The sequence below is a fragment of the Schistocerca nitens genome, chromosome 8 (assembly GCF_023898315.1).
Source record: "Schistocerca nitens isolate TAMUIC-IGC-003100 chromosome 8, iqSchNite1.1, whole genome shotgun sequence".
NCBI lineage: Eukaryota > Metazoa > Arthropoda > Insecta > Orthoptera > Acrididae > Schistocerca > Schistocerca nitens.
This window is the reverse complement of record NC_064621.1, coordinates 383,926,964-383,945,935: the sequence shown is the minus strand read 5'-3', so window position 1 is coordinate 383,945,935 and position 18,972 is coordinate 383,926,964. Positions and strand designations below refer to the sequence as shown.

Sequence of the window (18,972 nt, the reverse complement as noted above, 5' to 3'; positions counted from 1 at the left end):
CTAAATATGCAGAAACTAATACTTGTCGAAACATCACATTACAGTAGATCCCTACCAATTTGGATACACAAAAAGTTTTCATCAGGAAATACAGTATCAACAATATTTTCTGCATCACAAGAAACAGCTAAGAAAGAAAAGAGTTGCATATGTTCAACTGATTATGTTTTTGGTTTAAGTTTGACCTATTCTTTGATCTCTGGCAATATGTCAATATGAAAAATGCCAATTTTCGTATTGGTTCCAAATCCACATTAAAATGTAAGTCCTGCCATAACTGGAGTGGCTAAGTCAGTTCAAGATCAAACAATGTAAAATCGCGGATGGAATGTAACAATATTATGAAAATAAAGTTGCTTCTCACCATATAGCAGAGATGCTGAGTCGCGATAGGCGCAACAAAAAGGCGACTCAGCATCTCCGCTATAAATAAGTTTAAGGTCAGAAAAAGGCAAGGGATTACCGTCTCAAATAGGACCAAGCCAAGTACGGTATACAAAACAAACCACAGGTTGATTACAGCTTTACCTTTTATGCTTTCTCCTTATATTAAGCTGACAAATACTATATCAATGTAAATATTATATTGTTACTGCGTAAATATATTTCGATACTATAAACCATGAACATGACAAGCTGTGGCAAAGCGTGTAAAAAAAATACGTTATCAGCAAATAAGTAAAGCACATCTGACCTCAGTCTGAAGGTTGATATAAAGGCCAGAATTATACAGTATATGCCCTGACCTGATTTAACTAGCCCCTCATAAGGGTCCAAATAGTTTGACATGGATTTTTAATCAAGATACAACTTGACACATCAGACAAACAGATCAGGGTCAGAAGTGAAGGAAATGATAAGCAACAGAATAAATATCCTTAAACCAACTGGGGACTGAATGCCCCGATTGTTTGTAGTCTGACACTTACTCAACCTACAAGTAAATAAGGATAACAATTTTTTTATCAAGAATCAATTGTTCACACCTAAACAAGATACACAAATTGGTCCAATAAACACTCTAACAGGACTTTACAAAGTTCTTTCCCATCACAAATGTTTTTCATGGTGCAACAATTAGCACCAAAACAAACAAATCTGTGATACTATGATAGCACTGCTTGGTAAGCACACTGAAAAAGACCACAAATGCTTGAGCACACTAAACTGCAGTTGAAAATCTAAGTCACAACAGCAACACAATCTATAAATGTTGAAATGAAGATTGATTATGAATAAATTGACAAAAACTGAAACTTTCTCGTGACTTCCTGAAACAGTATTTAAGTAACTAAAAAGTTAGTATGCATGCAGGAATTTTTTTAATTTATTTTTTACATCTTCACTTAACATTACAAAAAAAGTTGTCTAGATAATGACTGAAATTACATTTTTAGTGACAATTTTGAATACTGTGGACTGCTAGATCCAAAAACAAAAATACCATTTAACAAGATATGTTACAGCTTTTGCTTGAAGGCATCATTGCAGAACTTAAGTCCACACTGATTGACTACAATTTCTTTCTTTCAGGGGTTCGATCCTCCGAGTTTAATCGGTTATTTTATCGTGTCTTTCATCACTTATAATGTTTTTTAATGTGAAAAATGCCAAGTTGCACTAAGGTTCAAAGCCCATGTTCATTAGCTTGACCCTATAACTGGCTGGACCCCATGTATCAATAGTCAGAAGATGACAAGAACATACCACCTCTACAAGAACAGTAAATGCCTAATAAGACACTGTAGTGTTCAGCATGATGATAGCTTTACTTTTATGAATATGACAGTAGAAACATTTCATGCCTATGTCCAAGACCACGGTCAAAAGACACCACTTAAGGCATGACATGGTAGTGAGTGAATAAAGCATATTGGTCCATTTCTTGTTTCCAGCCTATTTCATGAATATTCAACCACCGTACTCTTTTTCCCATAGGCTACATCTGAATAGTATTTAGGAAGATCTTAATGTAATCTGAAGCTCTGAGATGTCTAGCATACTACATAACCGGCTATGTAGTAACATATCTGCTCCTTCCTTGATTTATTTATTACCTTGAATTCCCAGTGCAACATTGGGCTCTAAGTGATCTGTACAAGATCTATCGAGTACAATCAATCATTTCGGGGCTCTTTTCATATGCAGTTTGTCTTACAACAGGTTAAAATTGTGTCATCTACGCCCATTTCTTTTGAACAATTTAAGTTTCTACAAAAACTGTGTGTGTGTGTGGGGGGGGGGGGGGGGGGGGCAAATGTGAGACCTGAGCTATCTTCACATTATTGCAAAAAATTGTCTGCTCAAGGCATCTGCAGTAAGCTCCGGGTTAAGGAGTGGAGCTGATTTTTGATTTTAACTACTGCCACCACCAAAACCAACCCCAACCTCTCACCCCCCCCCCCCCCCCATCCCATGGTTGACCTAATTTCCTGCTATTTTTGCAGTTAAAACATTTTTCATATTGTAGGTGACTGTTCATGTTTGTAATGAATAACTTCATGACCACCGTTCTGTATGAGCTTGAAGCTTAAGTCATCTCTCTAGGGTCACAGGTTAAAGCCGGCAGTGTGGTAATGCAATCTTTGATTATCTTGTTTTTTAGATCACAGAGAAATGATTTGTGAATTCTGTAAAGAAACTGAGTGGGATTCTATGTCCAGTTTTGGCACATTTAGCTCATTTTCAACACTATTAGTAATAATGTGAACTTTCGGGGTTTCAGGTCTATATAGGATTGCAGTTGATTACTTCAAATTTCAAAATAGTCAAGTGACAGAATAAATTAATACCAACTACAAACTCAAAGTGTCAAACTATTAATTATTTGTTTTACTACTACTATTTTAAAAGTTTTCCTGGCTTAACAGACTGTGCAGTCAGTGAGAGTGATGATTACTTTTTGACATTTAACAGATGGCATCCACATAGTGGATACATATCACCACTGGCAGCACTGCACGGAGAGAGTACACCAGTAACAAAAAGTTGTACTTAAAAACGGAATTGTCAGTCCATTTGACCACCCAAAAACATAAAACAATATTATAAATAGAAATGGTTCAAATGGTTCTGAGCACTATGGGACTTAACATCTGTGGTCATCAGTCCCCTAGAACTTAGAACTACTTAAACCTAACTAACCTAAGGACATCACACACATCCATGCCTGAGGCAGGATTCGAACCTGTGACCGTAGCAGTCGCGCAGTTCCGGACTGCGCGCCTAGAACCGCTAGACCACCGCGGCCGGCTATTATGAATAGAACAGTTGTTAATCACCACAAGCAGAGATGCCGAGTCACACACATGCACCACAAAAAGTCTGACAAAGTTTTCAGCCAGAAAGGCCTTCAACAGAATTAGACCATGCCTACGTCAAAACACGCACACGCACACGCACACACACAAAAGACCAGTCTCTCAGTGTCAAGGCTAGATTGCAAGCAGTAGAATATGATGGGAGAAGTAAACTGGGTTCTTGGGGAAAGGAGGAGGCTGGGGAGGGTAGGGATAGCAGGGAAGGGGTGGGGGACAGTGAAATGATGCTTGTGGGAGCATACATGGATGAAGTGGAGAGAGGATAAAGCAGCTAAGTGGAGTTGGGAAGTTAAGAGTGCTTTGGGGGAGGGGGTGTGGTAGTGAAAAAGAAGAGAAGTAAAAAGGCTGTGGATGTGTTGGTGGAATAGAGGGCAGTGTAGTGCTCAAATGGGAACAGGGAAGGAGGTAGATGGGTAAGGACAATGACTAACGAAGGTTGAGGCCAGGAGGGTTACAGGAATGTAGGACATATTGCAGGAAGAGTTCCCACCTGCACAGTTCAGAAAAGCGGGTGTTGGTGGGAAGGATCCAGATGTCAGATTGTGAAGCAGTCACTGAAACGAAAAACATCATGTTGGGTGGCGTGCCCAGCAACAGGTTGGTCCAGGTGTTTCCTGCCCACAGTTTGTCGGTGGCCATTCATGCGGACAGGCAGCATGTTGGTTGCCATGCCAATGTAGAATGTAGCACAGTGGTTGCAGCTTAGCTTGTACATCACTTGACTGGGTTTCTCACATATAGGTCTATTACAAGGATATAAGTCATGAGGCAAAGGACTGGGAGCAGGGGTTGTGTAGAGATGGACATGAATATTGCGTACCACTGTGGGAGAGGTGGGAAGGACAATGGTAGGACATTCCTTGTACCCTGAAATGAGGAGTGTTCTACTCACTATCATTCCCACCCATCCCACAGTGGTATTCTGCCATTCTGAGAACCTACACAATATCTTCATCCATCCCAACACAGCCCCTGCTCTCATCTCCTTGCAACTTGGCTCATGCCCCTGTAATAGACCTCGATGCAAGACCTGTCCCACACATTCCCCCACCAACGCCTATTCCAGTCTGGTCATAAGCATGACATATCCCATCAAATGCAGGACTACCTGTGAAACCAGTCATGTGATCTACAAGCTAAGCTGCAACCACTGTAATAGCTGGACCAACCTGTTGCTGAGCACGCCACCCAACATGATGTTCTTCATTTCGATGACTGCTCCACAGCTTTTGCCATCTGGATCCTCCCAACCAACACTAGCTTTTCGGAACTGTGCAGGTGGGAACACTCCCTACAATATGTGCTACATTCTTGTAATCCTTTTGGCCTCCACCTTCATTAGTCATTGTCCTTACCCACCTAGCTCCTCCCCTGTTCCCATTCCAGCACTACACTGACCTCTATTCCACTAACACACCCTCAGTCTTTTTACTGCTCTTTTTTGCTACTGCCGCCCCTCCGTCTAACCTCCCAACTCCACCTAGCGGCCCTACCCTCCCTCCACCTCGATTCTGTATGATCCCAGAAGCATCATTTTACTGCCCTCCACTCGTTCCTTGCTATCTGTCCCCTCCCCAGCCTTCTCCTTACCCCCACCACACTATTTGCCTCATGTGCTGCCACTTAAAGAGTCTGGCCTTGGCACCTACAGACTGCAGTTGTGTGTCTGTGAGGTGTGAGGTGTGTGTGTGTGTGTGTGTGTGTGTGTGTGTGTGTGTGTGTGTGTGTGTGTTTTCCACAAAGGACTTTGTGGCTGGCAACTTACTCTCTGATGGTCTTTTCTGTTGTGCCTATCTTCAACTCGTCATCTCTACTATATGGTGAGTAGCAACTACCCTTTTCGTAATATTGTTACATTCCATGCTGGATTTTCCAAAAAAACATATAAATGTTTAATTTGGTCTCTCTGTTGAGCCTAGTTTACACAACGGCACTAGGTTGGAGGTAACTGCGCTACCGGCCACTATGCATGGGCGCCACGCATTTGCGTAACTCGTTGGTGAAACTAAGCACTTTCAGCATGTTCCAACTTTGGCGACACTAGCTGCATGAGTTTTGTGATTATGTGCGTTCATAGAGTGTAGAAAAACTGAAATATGAAGTGGGGAACAGAGAATAAGGTTCGCTTTTTGGATATCTATGCTTTGCATAGGTGTTTGTGGGATTTCAGTGTTGCTGATTACAAAAATAAGCAACATATTGCTCCTGCTGAGACCATCATGTGCGATCATAACAGATGGTTTGACAATAACTGAGCTGCAGGGCAAAATTTATTGAGTTAGGAGAGCATATACAACTGAATTAAGAAAAATACAAGCAAGTGTAATTCTAGCTATGGCAATGCTCTCGTCTACAAGACTAAAATCCCATTGTTCGAGTTGGCCAACTCTTTGTTAAGGAATACTGTTGAGAGGAGGGAATGCTATACAAATTCAAGAAGTTGCATTCTTTATTCAATATTCATCTATTTAAAATGCCGCTGCAGTGCTCCCCGTTCACACGTTAGAATTTTTAAATATTTCCACTGTACAGATCTACAAGAGAGTAGATTGCAAACCATTCTCTTCTTAATGCAGCCTGATTCGTATAATTATTGTTGCTAGTGTTAATAATTATTACTGGTAATGTTAATAATTAATGATGTTAATGAAAAAGTGTCATTACCAATTAAAACCATATCTTATGGCATGCCGAGTGTTCTCGACTGTAATGCATACAATATGATGTGAAATTTCAGTTCTGGCGACAGTGCTTCATGCATTACAGTACCTTTATTCCTTATGGCATAATTAACTGTATTTAGAAGAAACATGAACAGTTTTGGTGTCATTCTAAGATAATTAAAAGAACTTCTTGGATCATCCGTTACAAATTATTTCAGTAAGGATGCTGAGCAACCAAGCCGATGTCTTTTCTTCATCCAGTCACGAAACGAAACACGTTTCTTATTTTTTCTTATGCAGCTATTCCACACAACAAGCTTTAAATCCATCACAACTCGTGCAACGTGCAGCTGCCAAAACTTTCATTTCATACACGACTCGGGGACCCACAAAACGATGAAACTGAAGTGTGTACTGGTGTCGCTGTGTCTACAGTCATATATGAAACCACTTGCGTGCAACTCATTCCACCCAACGAGTGGTGCAACCCAATGTTGTTGTGTAAACTAGGCTTTATTATTAGCAAGTAGGCCTACCTGGAAACTAATTTCTGGGCTACTGGCAAGGCTTAACATACCACTAAACATTCTTTGGACATTTCGAATCACCCTGTAATATAGTACAGCTATGGTGACCCTTATATTCAATAGCCGAGCCAGCTACTTAAGTACAGTAACATTTAAATTGAGAAAAGGGCAACAGGCAGTTGCAAAGTCTGTAATTTATTACAGATCTAGAATTTGACTATAATGCAGGCATGACTAGTACAATAACAGTCATAAAAGGCCCAATGTGTCAGACCATAACATGTAACAAAATGACAGTTTTCTAGTTAGCCTTTACATGACAGACACAAAATGGTTGTTTATGGTTTTGGTTGGTTTTGTGTTTTCCATATAAAAGCTAGTGCACATTTGTCATATTTTATGCTCTGACATGATGAGATATTTATAAGTCTTTGGTAATGCACTGATGATATTATATTTGAATTCGAGATCTGCAATAAATCACAGATTTTGAGACTGACTGCTGTCCTTTATTCAATTTGAATATTCAATTGTTGCTGCACACACAGGCATCCAACGGATTCCAAATTGGTAATGTTTCAATTATACCTCTATCACTTCAATCTTTCTATAACTTTGACCAAATACTTGTGAAAGGCCTGAGTGGAATATTCATCCAATCATTCAGCACAAACTACTCCAGTCTTATAACTAGTATATTCTACCCCATTACCGTCAAGTTTTAATGTCCAAAGCACACCATGAAACTCTTCTTATATGAATTATTATTAGTGGAGATGATATTACATTCTTCTCATATACTGCTTAAGAGAGAGATATGAAGATATGTATTCATGCAATGATGAATTTACATCATTGTAAAACACTTCATTTGGTGAAAATGAAATAGCCATATTATCATCTACTATGGTTATCAAGTCGGGTGATGCTGGGGGAATTAGATTAGGAAATGAGACACTTAAAGTAGTAAATGATTATTGCTATTTGGGGAGCAAAATAACTGATGATGGTCAAAGTAGAGAGGATATAAAATGTAGATTAGCAATGGCAAGGAAAGCATTTCTGCAGAAGACAAATTTGTTAACATCAAGTATAGATTTAAGTGTCAGGCAGTCGTTTCTGAAAGTATTTGTATGGAGTGTAGCCATGTATGGAAGTGAAACACGGACGATAAATAGTTTGGACAAGGAGAGAATAGAAGCTTTCGAAATGTGGTGCTACAGAAGAATGATGAATATTAGATGTGTAGATCACATAGCTACAGAGGAGGTATTGAATAGAATTGGGGAGACGAGGAGTTTATGGCAGAGCCTGACTAGAAGAAGGGATCGGTTGGTGGGACATGTTCTGAGGCATTAAGGGATCACAAATTTAGTAATGGAGGGCAGCATGGGGGGTAAAAATCGTAGAGGAAGACCAAGAGATGAATACACTAAGCAGATTCAGAAGGATGTAGGTTGCAGTAGGTACTGGGAGATGATGAAGCTTGCACAGGATAGAGTAGCATGGAGAGCTGCATCAAACCAGTCTCAGGACTGAAGACCACAACAACAAGAACAACAACACGGATATCACAAACCATTTAAAATATAAAGTATGGTATGCTGAGATAAGGTACTAAGTAAGAATGAAAGCTAAAAATGATGGGATAACAACAATTTTCAAGCCAGACAAGCAACATAAAATTTAATTTCAGTTTTCAATGTTGAACTCAATAAGATAAAGCGAAGGTGGTGCAACAGTTGTTAGAGACTAGGAGAGCTGGGAGAGGCTGCAGATATGGCATGTCTGAATTGCAATGGAACTAAAATTATATTTGCTGTTTGTATGACAGTCACAGGGGATAGCATAATAAGCGAAATAAACCTTCGAATCATAAGTATCATGGAGAAATTATATTTAAGATATAGGAAGATATTAAGACTTGGTTGGACGCAAATGTATCACTCCTGTATGCAACTGTATAATACTAAGAAAGTTAAGTTTGTCGGTCTTAATCAGGTAGTACGTGACACATGACATAGATTTCATTGTATTAGGTGTGTCAAAATGTATTTGATTCAGGCCTCTGCGAATTAGTGTGGCTGAACCACGACTACAATAAATGCTAATATTAAGCATCCCAATTTCACTGGAGCTGTACTCATTTTTGTAGTGCCTTCAACGTAGTATGATACCAAACTTTAGGCCAGCCAATACCCCGCAGGCGTAACTATTAACCCCAACTTTCCGCCACAATACCATTCAGTGGTAAAACTCAACGGGGAATATTCGAGAGGCCATGACAATACAACAAAGTAAAACTGTTGTACTTAAGTTAGTACGTGGCTACTTCCTCATCCAAATTCTTAATCGTCTTGCACATAATTTTAATCCATGCATCATCAAAACTCTCGTTTATTCGTAGCATTGCCTGACTCTTGTCCTCTATGAGCAACAGGTTATGAACATATGGGCAAAATCATCTTCATCCAGCTTTTTATACGCTATCTTCAAACCATAATATATAATGAAATGTACGGCAAACGTCACCAAACGAATTATTTGTTACCACAGGACGCACAAGTTCTGCTGTGTCATTTGCCGTGATCAAGAACACTGCAATAAAAAGAATAACAATAGTTCGGTTGCTAATTTCTTGTAAGACTGTAAATCTTACCATATCATAGTACTTTCTAAAACCATTTTTCCACTCTACTCTTCGGTAACCACCAATTTTTCACACCAATCACAATACTTTAGTCACTGGGTACAAAATGCAAACAACTCATTCTCAAAGATAAAACACTTTCAATGACATGTACCAAAAACAAAGACAGAATACTATGAATGTTGGTAATCGGTTGATGATAAATTAAGTCGCTGTATTGTTAAAAAGGTCCTAGAATCAAATACACATCAGATAACATTTATTTAAATAGTTGATTCACAAGATCTTGATTAAATATATAAATCAATGGATCGTCAGTTTTTACTTTGGCGACGAATACTAGAAAATCACTGAACCCAGATGATAACTTTGACAGCTCAGTCAGACATAGATGTAATGATGAATATAAGTGAACGGAATGGTGGCTGAGATTAAGTTGATAATTTAATGTTTTCAAACTAATAAACAGCTAAATGCTACATTTAAGTATCATGGAATAGTTCTCTTTATTTACCGTTCATATAATTTATTTCGCCCAGAAGCTATGGCTACTCACAAATCTGGAGGCCAAAGTGGCAGGAAGAAAGTTCAGGTATGTTTGTTTTGAATTTAAAAAGTTTTATTTTTCTAGTAGAGTGTGTTATGATGTGCAGTCTTAATGTACAAGTGCTTTCGCCACATTGCACTAGAGGGAATTGTGTGTAATACAAATTACTTAGAGTCCACTACATTGTGTATTTGCCGGTATGCGACATACATTTTACTGTGTTTTTATTATATTTGTGATCAGAATTTGACGCTGATTAATTTTAAGAGAAAAAAAATTAGGCAATTCTGGATATTTCCGGCCACTTGAAAGTTGGTATGCGAAAGCAAATATATATGGTTTTAAGAGAGAGATTTTCGTTGTTGCCTTAAAAGTACTAGAAGTATAAAGCCTTCGTTTTTAAAATGAGAATGAACAATCAGGCACCTGTCCAGAAAGGAAAATCATGACGCGAAGATGGTAGAGGACGACATGCAATATGAACAGTATAAAAAATGGGGTTGCTATTAGACATATTCGTTACGTAGATGATAGCCACGAAAACCACTCAAAGATTGTCAGATCATATTCACGTAACTCCTCACGTTATAATCACAAACGATTTTTTTTGTTACCGAAGAGTTAAATACTAGTACGGTACTTACTAGGGAACTATAGTACTAGTAGGCCTAATAAAATTCCTTATTGTTTCCCAAATGGTATCCTTTGGTACAATCCTAATTTTGGATGTTGTAACGGTGAATTTGATGTTCTTTAGGTGTTATGGTTCAGCTTTATGTGAATTAGGCAGTTGAAAATATGTCTGTGAATAATCATAACTCCTAATTCAGCAAATATGGGTGTAGGTCATGTTTTGTCATGGTGTGTACCTCATCCAGTGATCTGCTTCAACCTGTCCTTCAAACCAAAGGGAATAGAATACCCTATTGCATTTTTCTGTTTCTCCCTCTCGGTTTTGGTGACGATCTTGGTTAAAAAGTCATCTCTACTGCTGGCTCAGTTGTTGATAATCGCATCTGATATGCCTTCACATTTTCTGAGGGCCACGAACAATATTTCTTACCACATGGCAGCAGTGTGTTTACGCAGAATTAGTGACCATTATGTAAGCGCACTGTTGTACATGCACAAGTAGTTTACAGGCCAAATACCAGTGCTAACCTCTGAACATGTTAGGTGCAACCATACACAATATTCTTACTAACCTTCATGGTACCGGGGCCTCGGTTGTGTGCTTCCGGGTAGTGAGTCTGGGGAAGGAGCATGCTGATCAGTAGCAGAAGACACTACTAAGATGGATATCTTGGAGCCATCTTTGGCATCCACCTTGCAGTCAACACCACCTCTTTGGGTTGAGGAGGCATGGAATGTGGAATGGCATACCATGGCCACTACCAACAAGCTACAAGCAATAACAGATTCACTGTTGCATGGTGATCTTCCTAAGACCCTTTCTGTGAGGAATGTACTGCCCTTTGCTGGCTCCAAATTGGTTACACCTATCTGACTTGTGATCAGATCCTTAGGTGAGAGGACCCAACGGGCATTGTCTTTGTGACATTCTTCTATTGATTGCCTATACCCTACTCGAGAGCTCCATCTTCACTGCTTTGAAGCAAGCATTGAAATGTAAAGACTCATTGACACAAACTTGAGGATTCACTGCCTCTGCTATCATGTGGCAATGTGCTAGTAGTAGATGTATATTTTTTCCTCCCCCCCCCCCCCCCCCAGAAGTTTTTGTCATCATGGGCTCATTGACTCTTATTATTATTGTATGATGCAAACATTTTGCAAGCAATCTACAGTGACTAGGAGATTGCAGCTTGGGCATGGAAATCAACCTTCCCCATCAGAGGACTAGTGCTAGGAGCCTTTGACTTCTTCAGGCAAATGCACTTTCCTCACCTCATGGCATTTCATTAGTTCTTATAGCTGACTCTCCACTTCAGCTGAAGCTAGCAGTACTGGATGTCAGCCTTGCCCCATTATGTAATAATAATGTAGCTTGTGATGTCACACATGCACAAATGGAAAGAGAACAAAACCCTGACAATATTTGTTGTGTGTCCATATTACTTTTTGGAATGTAGGCTGTGCTGACTGACTGATCGGCAGCATACGCTGAGGTCTAGGTTAGATTCGAAGGTGATAGTTCGGTTGTGAGGTGACAAAGCCAACGTATATGAATACAAGGTCTTAGGTGTGAAGCCATACTGATTTGTGGCGTAGCTTGAGGTCAAGGTTAGTTTGAGAGACGACAGTCTGCTTGTGCATGGAAAAATCAATATTTCAGTTTATCCGGTTTGTCAGTGGTGTACATCTTCTCCGGTCCTGTGTATCAGATAATATCACTTTCTCTCTCTCTCTCTCTCTCTCTCTCTCTCTCTCTCTCTCACACACACACACACACACACACACACACACACACACACACACACACACACACAGATGCTGTTACTTACCAAACGAAAGCGTTGGTATGTTGATAGGAGACAATAAAAAACACACACACACAAATTTCAAGCTTTCGCAACCCAAGGTTGCTTCGTCAGGAAAGAGGGAAGGAGAGGGAAAGACGAAAGGATGTGGGTTTTAAGGGAGAGGGTGAGGAGTCATTCCAATCCCGGGAGCGGAAAGACTTACCTTAGGGGGAAAAAGGGACAGGTATACACGCGCGCGCACACGCACACGCACACACACACACACGTCAGTCGAGGCGGAAGTACAGAGGCAAAGATGTTGTTGAGTGACAAGTGATGTACGATGGGCGGCAACTTGAAATCGGAGGTTTAGGCCAGGTGGGTAACGGGAAGAGAGGATATATTGAAGGGCAAGTTCCCATCTCCGTAGTTACGATAGGTTGGTGTCAGTGGGAAGTATCCAGATAACCCAGACAGTGTAACACCGTGCCAAGATGTGCTGGCCGTGCACCAAAGCATGTTTAGCCACAGGGTGATCCTCATTACCAACAAACACTGTCTGCCCGTGTCCGTTCATGCGAATGGACAGTTTGTTGCTGGTCATTCCCCCATAGAACGCTTCACAGTGTAGGCATGTCAATTGGTAAATCACGTGGGTGCTTTCACACGTGGCTCTGCCTTTAATCGTGTACAACTTCCGGGTTACTGGACTGGAGTAGGTGGTGGTGGGAGGGTGCATGGGACAGGTCTTACACCGCGGGTGGTTACAAGGGTAGGAGCCAGAGGGTAGGGAAGGTGGTTTGGGGATTTCATAGGGATGAACCAAGAGGTTACGAAGGTTTGGTGGACGGCGGAAAGACACTCTTGGTGGAGTGTGGAGGATTTCATGAAGGATGGATCTCATTTCAGGGCAGGATTTAAGGAAGTCTTATCCCTGCTGGAGAGCCACACTCAGAGTCTGATCCAGTCCCGGAAAATATCCTGTCACAAGTGGGGCACTTTTGTGGTTCTTCTTTGGGAGGTTCTGGGTTTGAGGGGATGAGGAAGTGGCTCTAGCTATTTGCTTCTGTACCTCCTCTAATTTCAAGTTGCCGCCCCTCGTACATCACTTGTCACTCAACAACATCTTTGCCTCTGTACTTCCGCCTCGACTGACATCTCTGCCTAATGCCTTTACACACACACACACACACACACACACAAGCAGACAGTGTAAAGGCAAAGAGTTTAGGCAGAGATGTCAGTCGAGGCGGAAGTACAGAGGCAAAGATGTTGTTGAGTGACAAGTGATGTACGAGGGGCGGCAACTTGAAATTAGAGGAGGTTCAGAAGCAAGTGTATACCTGTCCCTTTTTCCCCCTAAGGTAAGTCTTTTCGCTCCCGGGATTGGAATGACTCCTTACCCTCTCCCTTAAAACCCACATCCTTTCGTCTTTCCCTCTCCTTCCCTCTCTCCTGATGGAGCAACCTTGCGTTGCGAAAGCTTGAAATTTGTGTGTGTGTTTTTTATTGTCTCCTATTAACATACCAACGCTTTCGTTTGGTAAGTAACAGCATCTTTATTTTTAGATATATTTTTCCCACGTGGAATGTTTCCCTCTATTATATGTATCTGTCATTCCCACAGGAATATTACATGTAATGATGACTTGTTTTCACGAAAAGTTCACATTCGTGTTCAGCAAGGGTGCTGACAATGATGATATTCAGTGCACTAAAACCAACTTTATCAAAATCGGAAGAATGACTCTGGATATGTTCCTGTGTGTGTTGCTGGTATTGTTGGATAAGCTGAAACATTCATAGATACTTCCATGAATTATTCATGGAATTTTCTGTGGAGCTTTCCCTGAGACATTTGGCATTGTTCTGAAAGTGCCTGTCAGTTTCTTTCTTAGCAGCATTTTTGTGCACTTCTCTGTATATTCCAATGTGGCATTGATGCCAAACACTGTATTGTATTGCAGTATAGACTTAACAAGTTTTCTATGAGTAGCCCCTTCCATAGACAGACAGCAGTTTTCTAGTGCTGTACCAATAAAAATAAGCTTGTCATTGGCATTATGTACATTGAGGTGGAGGATGAGAAAAGGAAAGTTAAATGGTAGGGAGCTAGGTTGGTGAGTGGTAAAGTGCTGCCAGCCTTCTGCATGTACATTGATAATAAGACAACACACATCCAAATGTGAGGCAGAACTTTATGAAAAATTAACAAGAAGTAACATACTTGTTGATTACGAGAACAGACCATAATAAATGCTTCCACACAGGTTGGGACCACACTGTACTATAGCGCAATGTGTCTCGATAACAGGATGGTGATTCCTTATGGCAGAACACAGGGATTTTCCAAAGTTCCGTTCCCCAGCACCCGATGGTTTCAAATGCATATGCTCACCATGTTTCTGCGTTGCACCTGGATGACATTAAAACCACCACAAGCCTCCTGGTCACTGGGTAAGGCAGCGTATTCAAAGATTCTGGCTGTAACACACAACTCACCGCTGCCCAAGCAGGAAGCAAACAGCCAGTTCCAATTGCGTTTCCACCCCATTAATGGCCACCATGTCTACCTCCAATTGGACCCACCTGCCAAAGTGAGTCTCTCTGCTGTTACATGGAGCTGCCAGAAAAATGTCACCCACAAGTTGCAGTACTGCAGTGGGGTACTCAACCAACTTCCTTGCTGTAGCTAATGTGTGAGCCTTTTATCCTCATTAAACACTAAGTCGCTGGCACCTAGAGGGAAGCCTGAGCTATGGTTACTGCACACGAGGCCAAAGACATTATGTCAGTGTGGCAGATACCTATAAAGGCACAGCTTTAGCCTGCTTGGGTGCAGCTCAGAAAGTGCAGAGAAGTAGAATGTTACCATGTAAGGGAGGTATTTTCTTTTGTGTACCTAGTGGTTGATCCTTCTTGTGTATGGTGAGTGGTGGCCTGTTCTTGCACCTTGTTTTCCCAGAATCTGGAACAGATCATAACTGAATAATTTCAGTCTAGTAGTCTGATGGATAACTAAGACTTCATTGAGTTCAGTGTATGTGTTAATAATGAAATGTTGCTAAATAAATATGAAATCACATTTAGTTACTTGGTGTTCTCTGATGATAATTTGTTTTAGGTATCTTTCGTGATACGAGATGAAATAGAAAAAAGGCACAGGGCAGGAGTTAATTCCTTACAATATGACCCGCATCTCCAGCGGTTGTACTCTGCTGGTCGTGACTCCATTGTGCGTATTTGGAACTGTCGTAACATGAAGGATCCATATCTACAATCAATGGAACATCATACAGATTGGGTCAATGACGTTGTTCTTTGTTGTGGAGGAAAAAACTGTAAGTATTTTAAAAAAGATGTTAATATTAAATGAATTGACTACTGTACAATACTTTTCCTCATTAAATTGATGAAACTTAAAATTGAACAGTCTTCACATTGTTTTTGTCTGAGTGGTTGAATACAGAAAAGAGGGAAATTTTTAAAAATTGTATTCTTGTAAATAAATAGTATTGTTGATGGTTGTTGTTCTTAATGCCAACAATTATGTTTAAAGAGTCACTAGGTCCCATAATGGATTACAGGAACTGCAGAAGTGATGAAGCCTATGAAGAGGCCTCATTGTTGACACAAATCCAGAATTATTGTGGCAATAGTGGAAATATAAAATTTCTTTTAGTAGATCAACAGAAGAGTAGAGGGAACCATCACATTTTTCTTGTCGCTCATGAATTTTAATGAAAGATAAAATTGCTGTTTTTTTTCCATTAACATATTGATTTATATCTGAAAGGCATTATTTTTATTGTTCTTTAAAAATCTGGAAACTTGTGAAAAATAAAACATAACCGAAGTGTTTTGCTAGATAATTGTGGTACCTCATATTGACTGGAACCTAGGAATGAGTTGCTTATTGAAACTTCCTGGCAGATTAAAACTGTGTGCCGGACCAAGACTCGAACTGTGAGGACGGGGCGTGAGTCAGTTGGTAGAACACTTGCCAGCGAAAGGCAGAGGTCCCAAGTTCGAGTCTCGGTCCGGCACTCAGTTTTAATATGCCAGGAAATTTCATATCAGTGCACACTCTGCTGCAGAGTGAAAATCTCATTCTGGAAACATCCCCCATGCTGTGGCTAAGCCATGTCTCCACAATATCCTTTCTTCCAGGAGTGCTAGTTCTGCAAGGTTCGCAGGAGAGCTTCTGTGAAGTTTGGAAAGTACGAGACGAGGTACTGGCGGAAGTAAAGCTGTGAGGGCGGGGCGTGAGTTGTGCTTGGGTAGCTCAGTTGGTAGAGCACTTACTCATGAAAGGCCAAGGTCCCAAGTTCGAGTCTCGGTCCAGCACACAGTTTTAATCTGCCAGGAAGTTTCGTATCAGCACACACTCCGCTGCAGAGTGAAAATCTCATTCTGGAGTTGCTTATTATTGGGCAAAACTGAAAGTTGCAATTCTGCCTGTCTGATTTGTTCTGTGATGTCATCAAGATGGTGACACTAGGATTTCTAGTGTATGCAATATGGCAACTGTGACGTCACTAATCACACCCATGAACAAACATAAATAACACTGGAAATATTTAACCACAGCTAAACAATGAAACTAACAGGACAGCTGTGGGAAGTAGAGGGTTTTGGGCCGCGAAACGCTAAATATATGACACTAAGGATAACACTACCATTACAAATTAAATATTAATCCTAAAATCAAACATGCAAAATTATTAATATTTAGCATAGCCAAAAAAAAAAAAAAAAAAAAAAATGCAAAAGTGAAAACCATTGGTATCATAATTTTGGCTTGACCTATAAAGCTCAAGCAAAGATCATGATACCAGTAACAAACACACTACTCGAAAATGCGGTATTGCAAATAAAATTTGACCTATATAGTTCAAATGAAGTTCTTGATACTATGAACCCATACACTACTCCAAAACCTGTTACTGACACACTTGAATCCATTCTCCAAACCTTCACTTACCCTGCCTGTAGAAAACAAAATCCACAGTACAACAAATGAAAATTCACTTGCAGAACTAAAATAAAAAACTTAACCTAACCGACATTTGTAAATTTCGTGTAAACCCACGATACCTACCAATCGCAATGTGAAAGTCTTGAAAACGTCCACCATCACCAATTTCGATGTGCACAAACAGCTATAAACAAACTTAACGTACCACACATACTGCAGTAAAAAATAAATCTTTGCCCACATTGCAACAAGCCATGACCTACTTGTAAATTTCTGTGTCTTACCCATGACTGAAAAAAAAGAATAATAATTTTAAATCTCCAATCATGAGAAACAGTGACACTAACAAACCCAAATGCAAAAACAAACCCATCAGCCGTGATATGCAAAATTTAAATAGCTCGCTTGCAAACTGGCGCAAACTCGCCAATAACAATCTGATCAAGTCATCTCACAATGTCAAATGATTCGCTAACATACCTAAAAAAACAACTTTGGAACAAACATCCAGCACAAGAGAGCACCTCCAAATGCTGAAACACATTATCTGCATCATCATGTGAATAAAAAACACACTGGCACCATGACATCACACAGCACATCATTATGTCACACCCCAGGTGGCCCACCACTCTTTGGTGAGTACGTGCTTGGCTACCACAGGGCCCCAGCCTTTGCAGCACCTCTTCCCTTTCCATGCTGTGTGTCTATACTTCTGCTATCCTTTCTCATCTTCATTGGGAAACTTGTCTAGCATGTTTTTGGTAATGTGTTCTGAGGTTTTATTAGCCAGACATCAGAACAACACCCTCATCTCTCTTGTCTTTCTTTGTTTTCCGCCTCACACCAGTCCTCCACTTCAGTGTTTGAGGTTCCTCTATGTTTCTTCTTCCTCCCTGTGCACTGCTGAAGGCCAGCCCACACGACTTTATGCACAACAAGTGACTGGCTAATGCATAATTCCCAGCCCCAGGTTGACAGGCTGGGTTTACATGTACCCCCCTGGTACAGGACAGGCCCATAGAGTGGTGAATGCCTGAGCTGTGACCTTCCCAAATTTCCAGTTGGTCCCTCTGTCAGAAGTTCGGGAGGTGTGACCTATCATCTAAGGTGGATGAGCCCCCCTTCTCCTCTCTCTCTGAGGGGCCCCCAGTTGGAAGGAGTGTGCCATCGGAGACGTTGGCAATCGTGGAGCATTTTTTTGTAATGAGCCACTTACCTTCATCTCAATCTCTGTCTACTAAATGTGTATGGAAAGAGACTAAAGGTTCGAAGAGTCTCCCAGTCTCACCTTTGTTCCTCGTGATATCACATACTGAGGAGGGTCAGACCTTTTTCTATGGTTAATCCATTTACTATTCATAAAGGTGTGGGTGAGATTGCTGACCCTGTGAAATCTTGCTCTCATCTACGTAATGAGACTTTGTCCTTGGAAACCAACAAATGTTGGTGGACTGAGACATGCCGTGATGCAGTTCATGTTGGGAGATGTGCTCTCCACGTTTCTCAGTCATCCTATGATTCCGAACTGAATTTGTTGTAAATGGATGCGAGTGCAGTGTTTGTTGTCGCATTTTTCAGGATAGCAAAAAAGTTAGCTGGATTCCATTTATTAGTTCTTTTAACATTTCCACTCCCTCTTCCATCATGTGGGCCAACCTCCAGCAGCTCTCTGGGGCCAAAATCCATCCCCTAATTTCTGGCCTGACTGTAGCAGATGATGTCATTGTGGACCTCATTACTATCTCCAACACCTTAGGCCACTATTTTGCAGAGATTTCGAAATCCACCCACTATCACCCTGCCTTTCTCCATCAGAAAAGAGTGGAGGAGGCTCGAGCGATACCCTTCGCGTCTCAGAATT

At 40.7% G+C, this 18,972-nt stretch overlaps 2 protein-coding genes across 2 annotated transcripts in view; one reads left to right on the top strand and one right to left on the bottom strand.

Annotated features, from left to right (window-relative positions):
• Window positions 1-9,294, bottom strand: part of LOC126198624 (26S proteasome non-ATPase regulatory subunit 4) — an 88,337-nt gene extending 79,043 nt beyond the window's left edge. The window contains exon 1 of the mRNA XM_049935080.1: window positions 9,170-9,294. Within this exon, the coding sequence (XP_049791037.1) occupies window positions 9,170-9,195 (26 nt within the window). The 5' untranslated portion in view covers window positions 9,196-9,294. The remainder of the gene's footprint in view (window positions 1-9,169) is intronic.
• A 213-nt stretch (window positions 9,295-9,507) lies between these two features.
• Window positions 9,508-18,972, top strand: part of LOC126198930 (WD repeat-containing protein 48) — a 154,934-nt gene continuing 145,469 nt past the window's right edge. Inside the window, exons 1-2 of the mRNA XM_049935567.1 lie at window positions 9,508-9,752; window positions 15,255-15,471. Coding sequence (XP_049791524.1) covers window positions 9,705-9,752; window positions 15,255-15,471 — 265 coding nt within the window. The 5' untranslated portion in view covers window positions 9,508-9,704. The remainder of the gene's footprint in view (window positions 9,753-15,254; window positions 15,472-18,972) is intronic.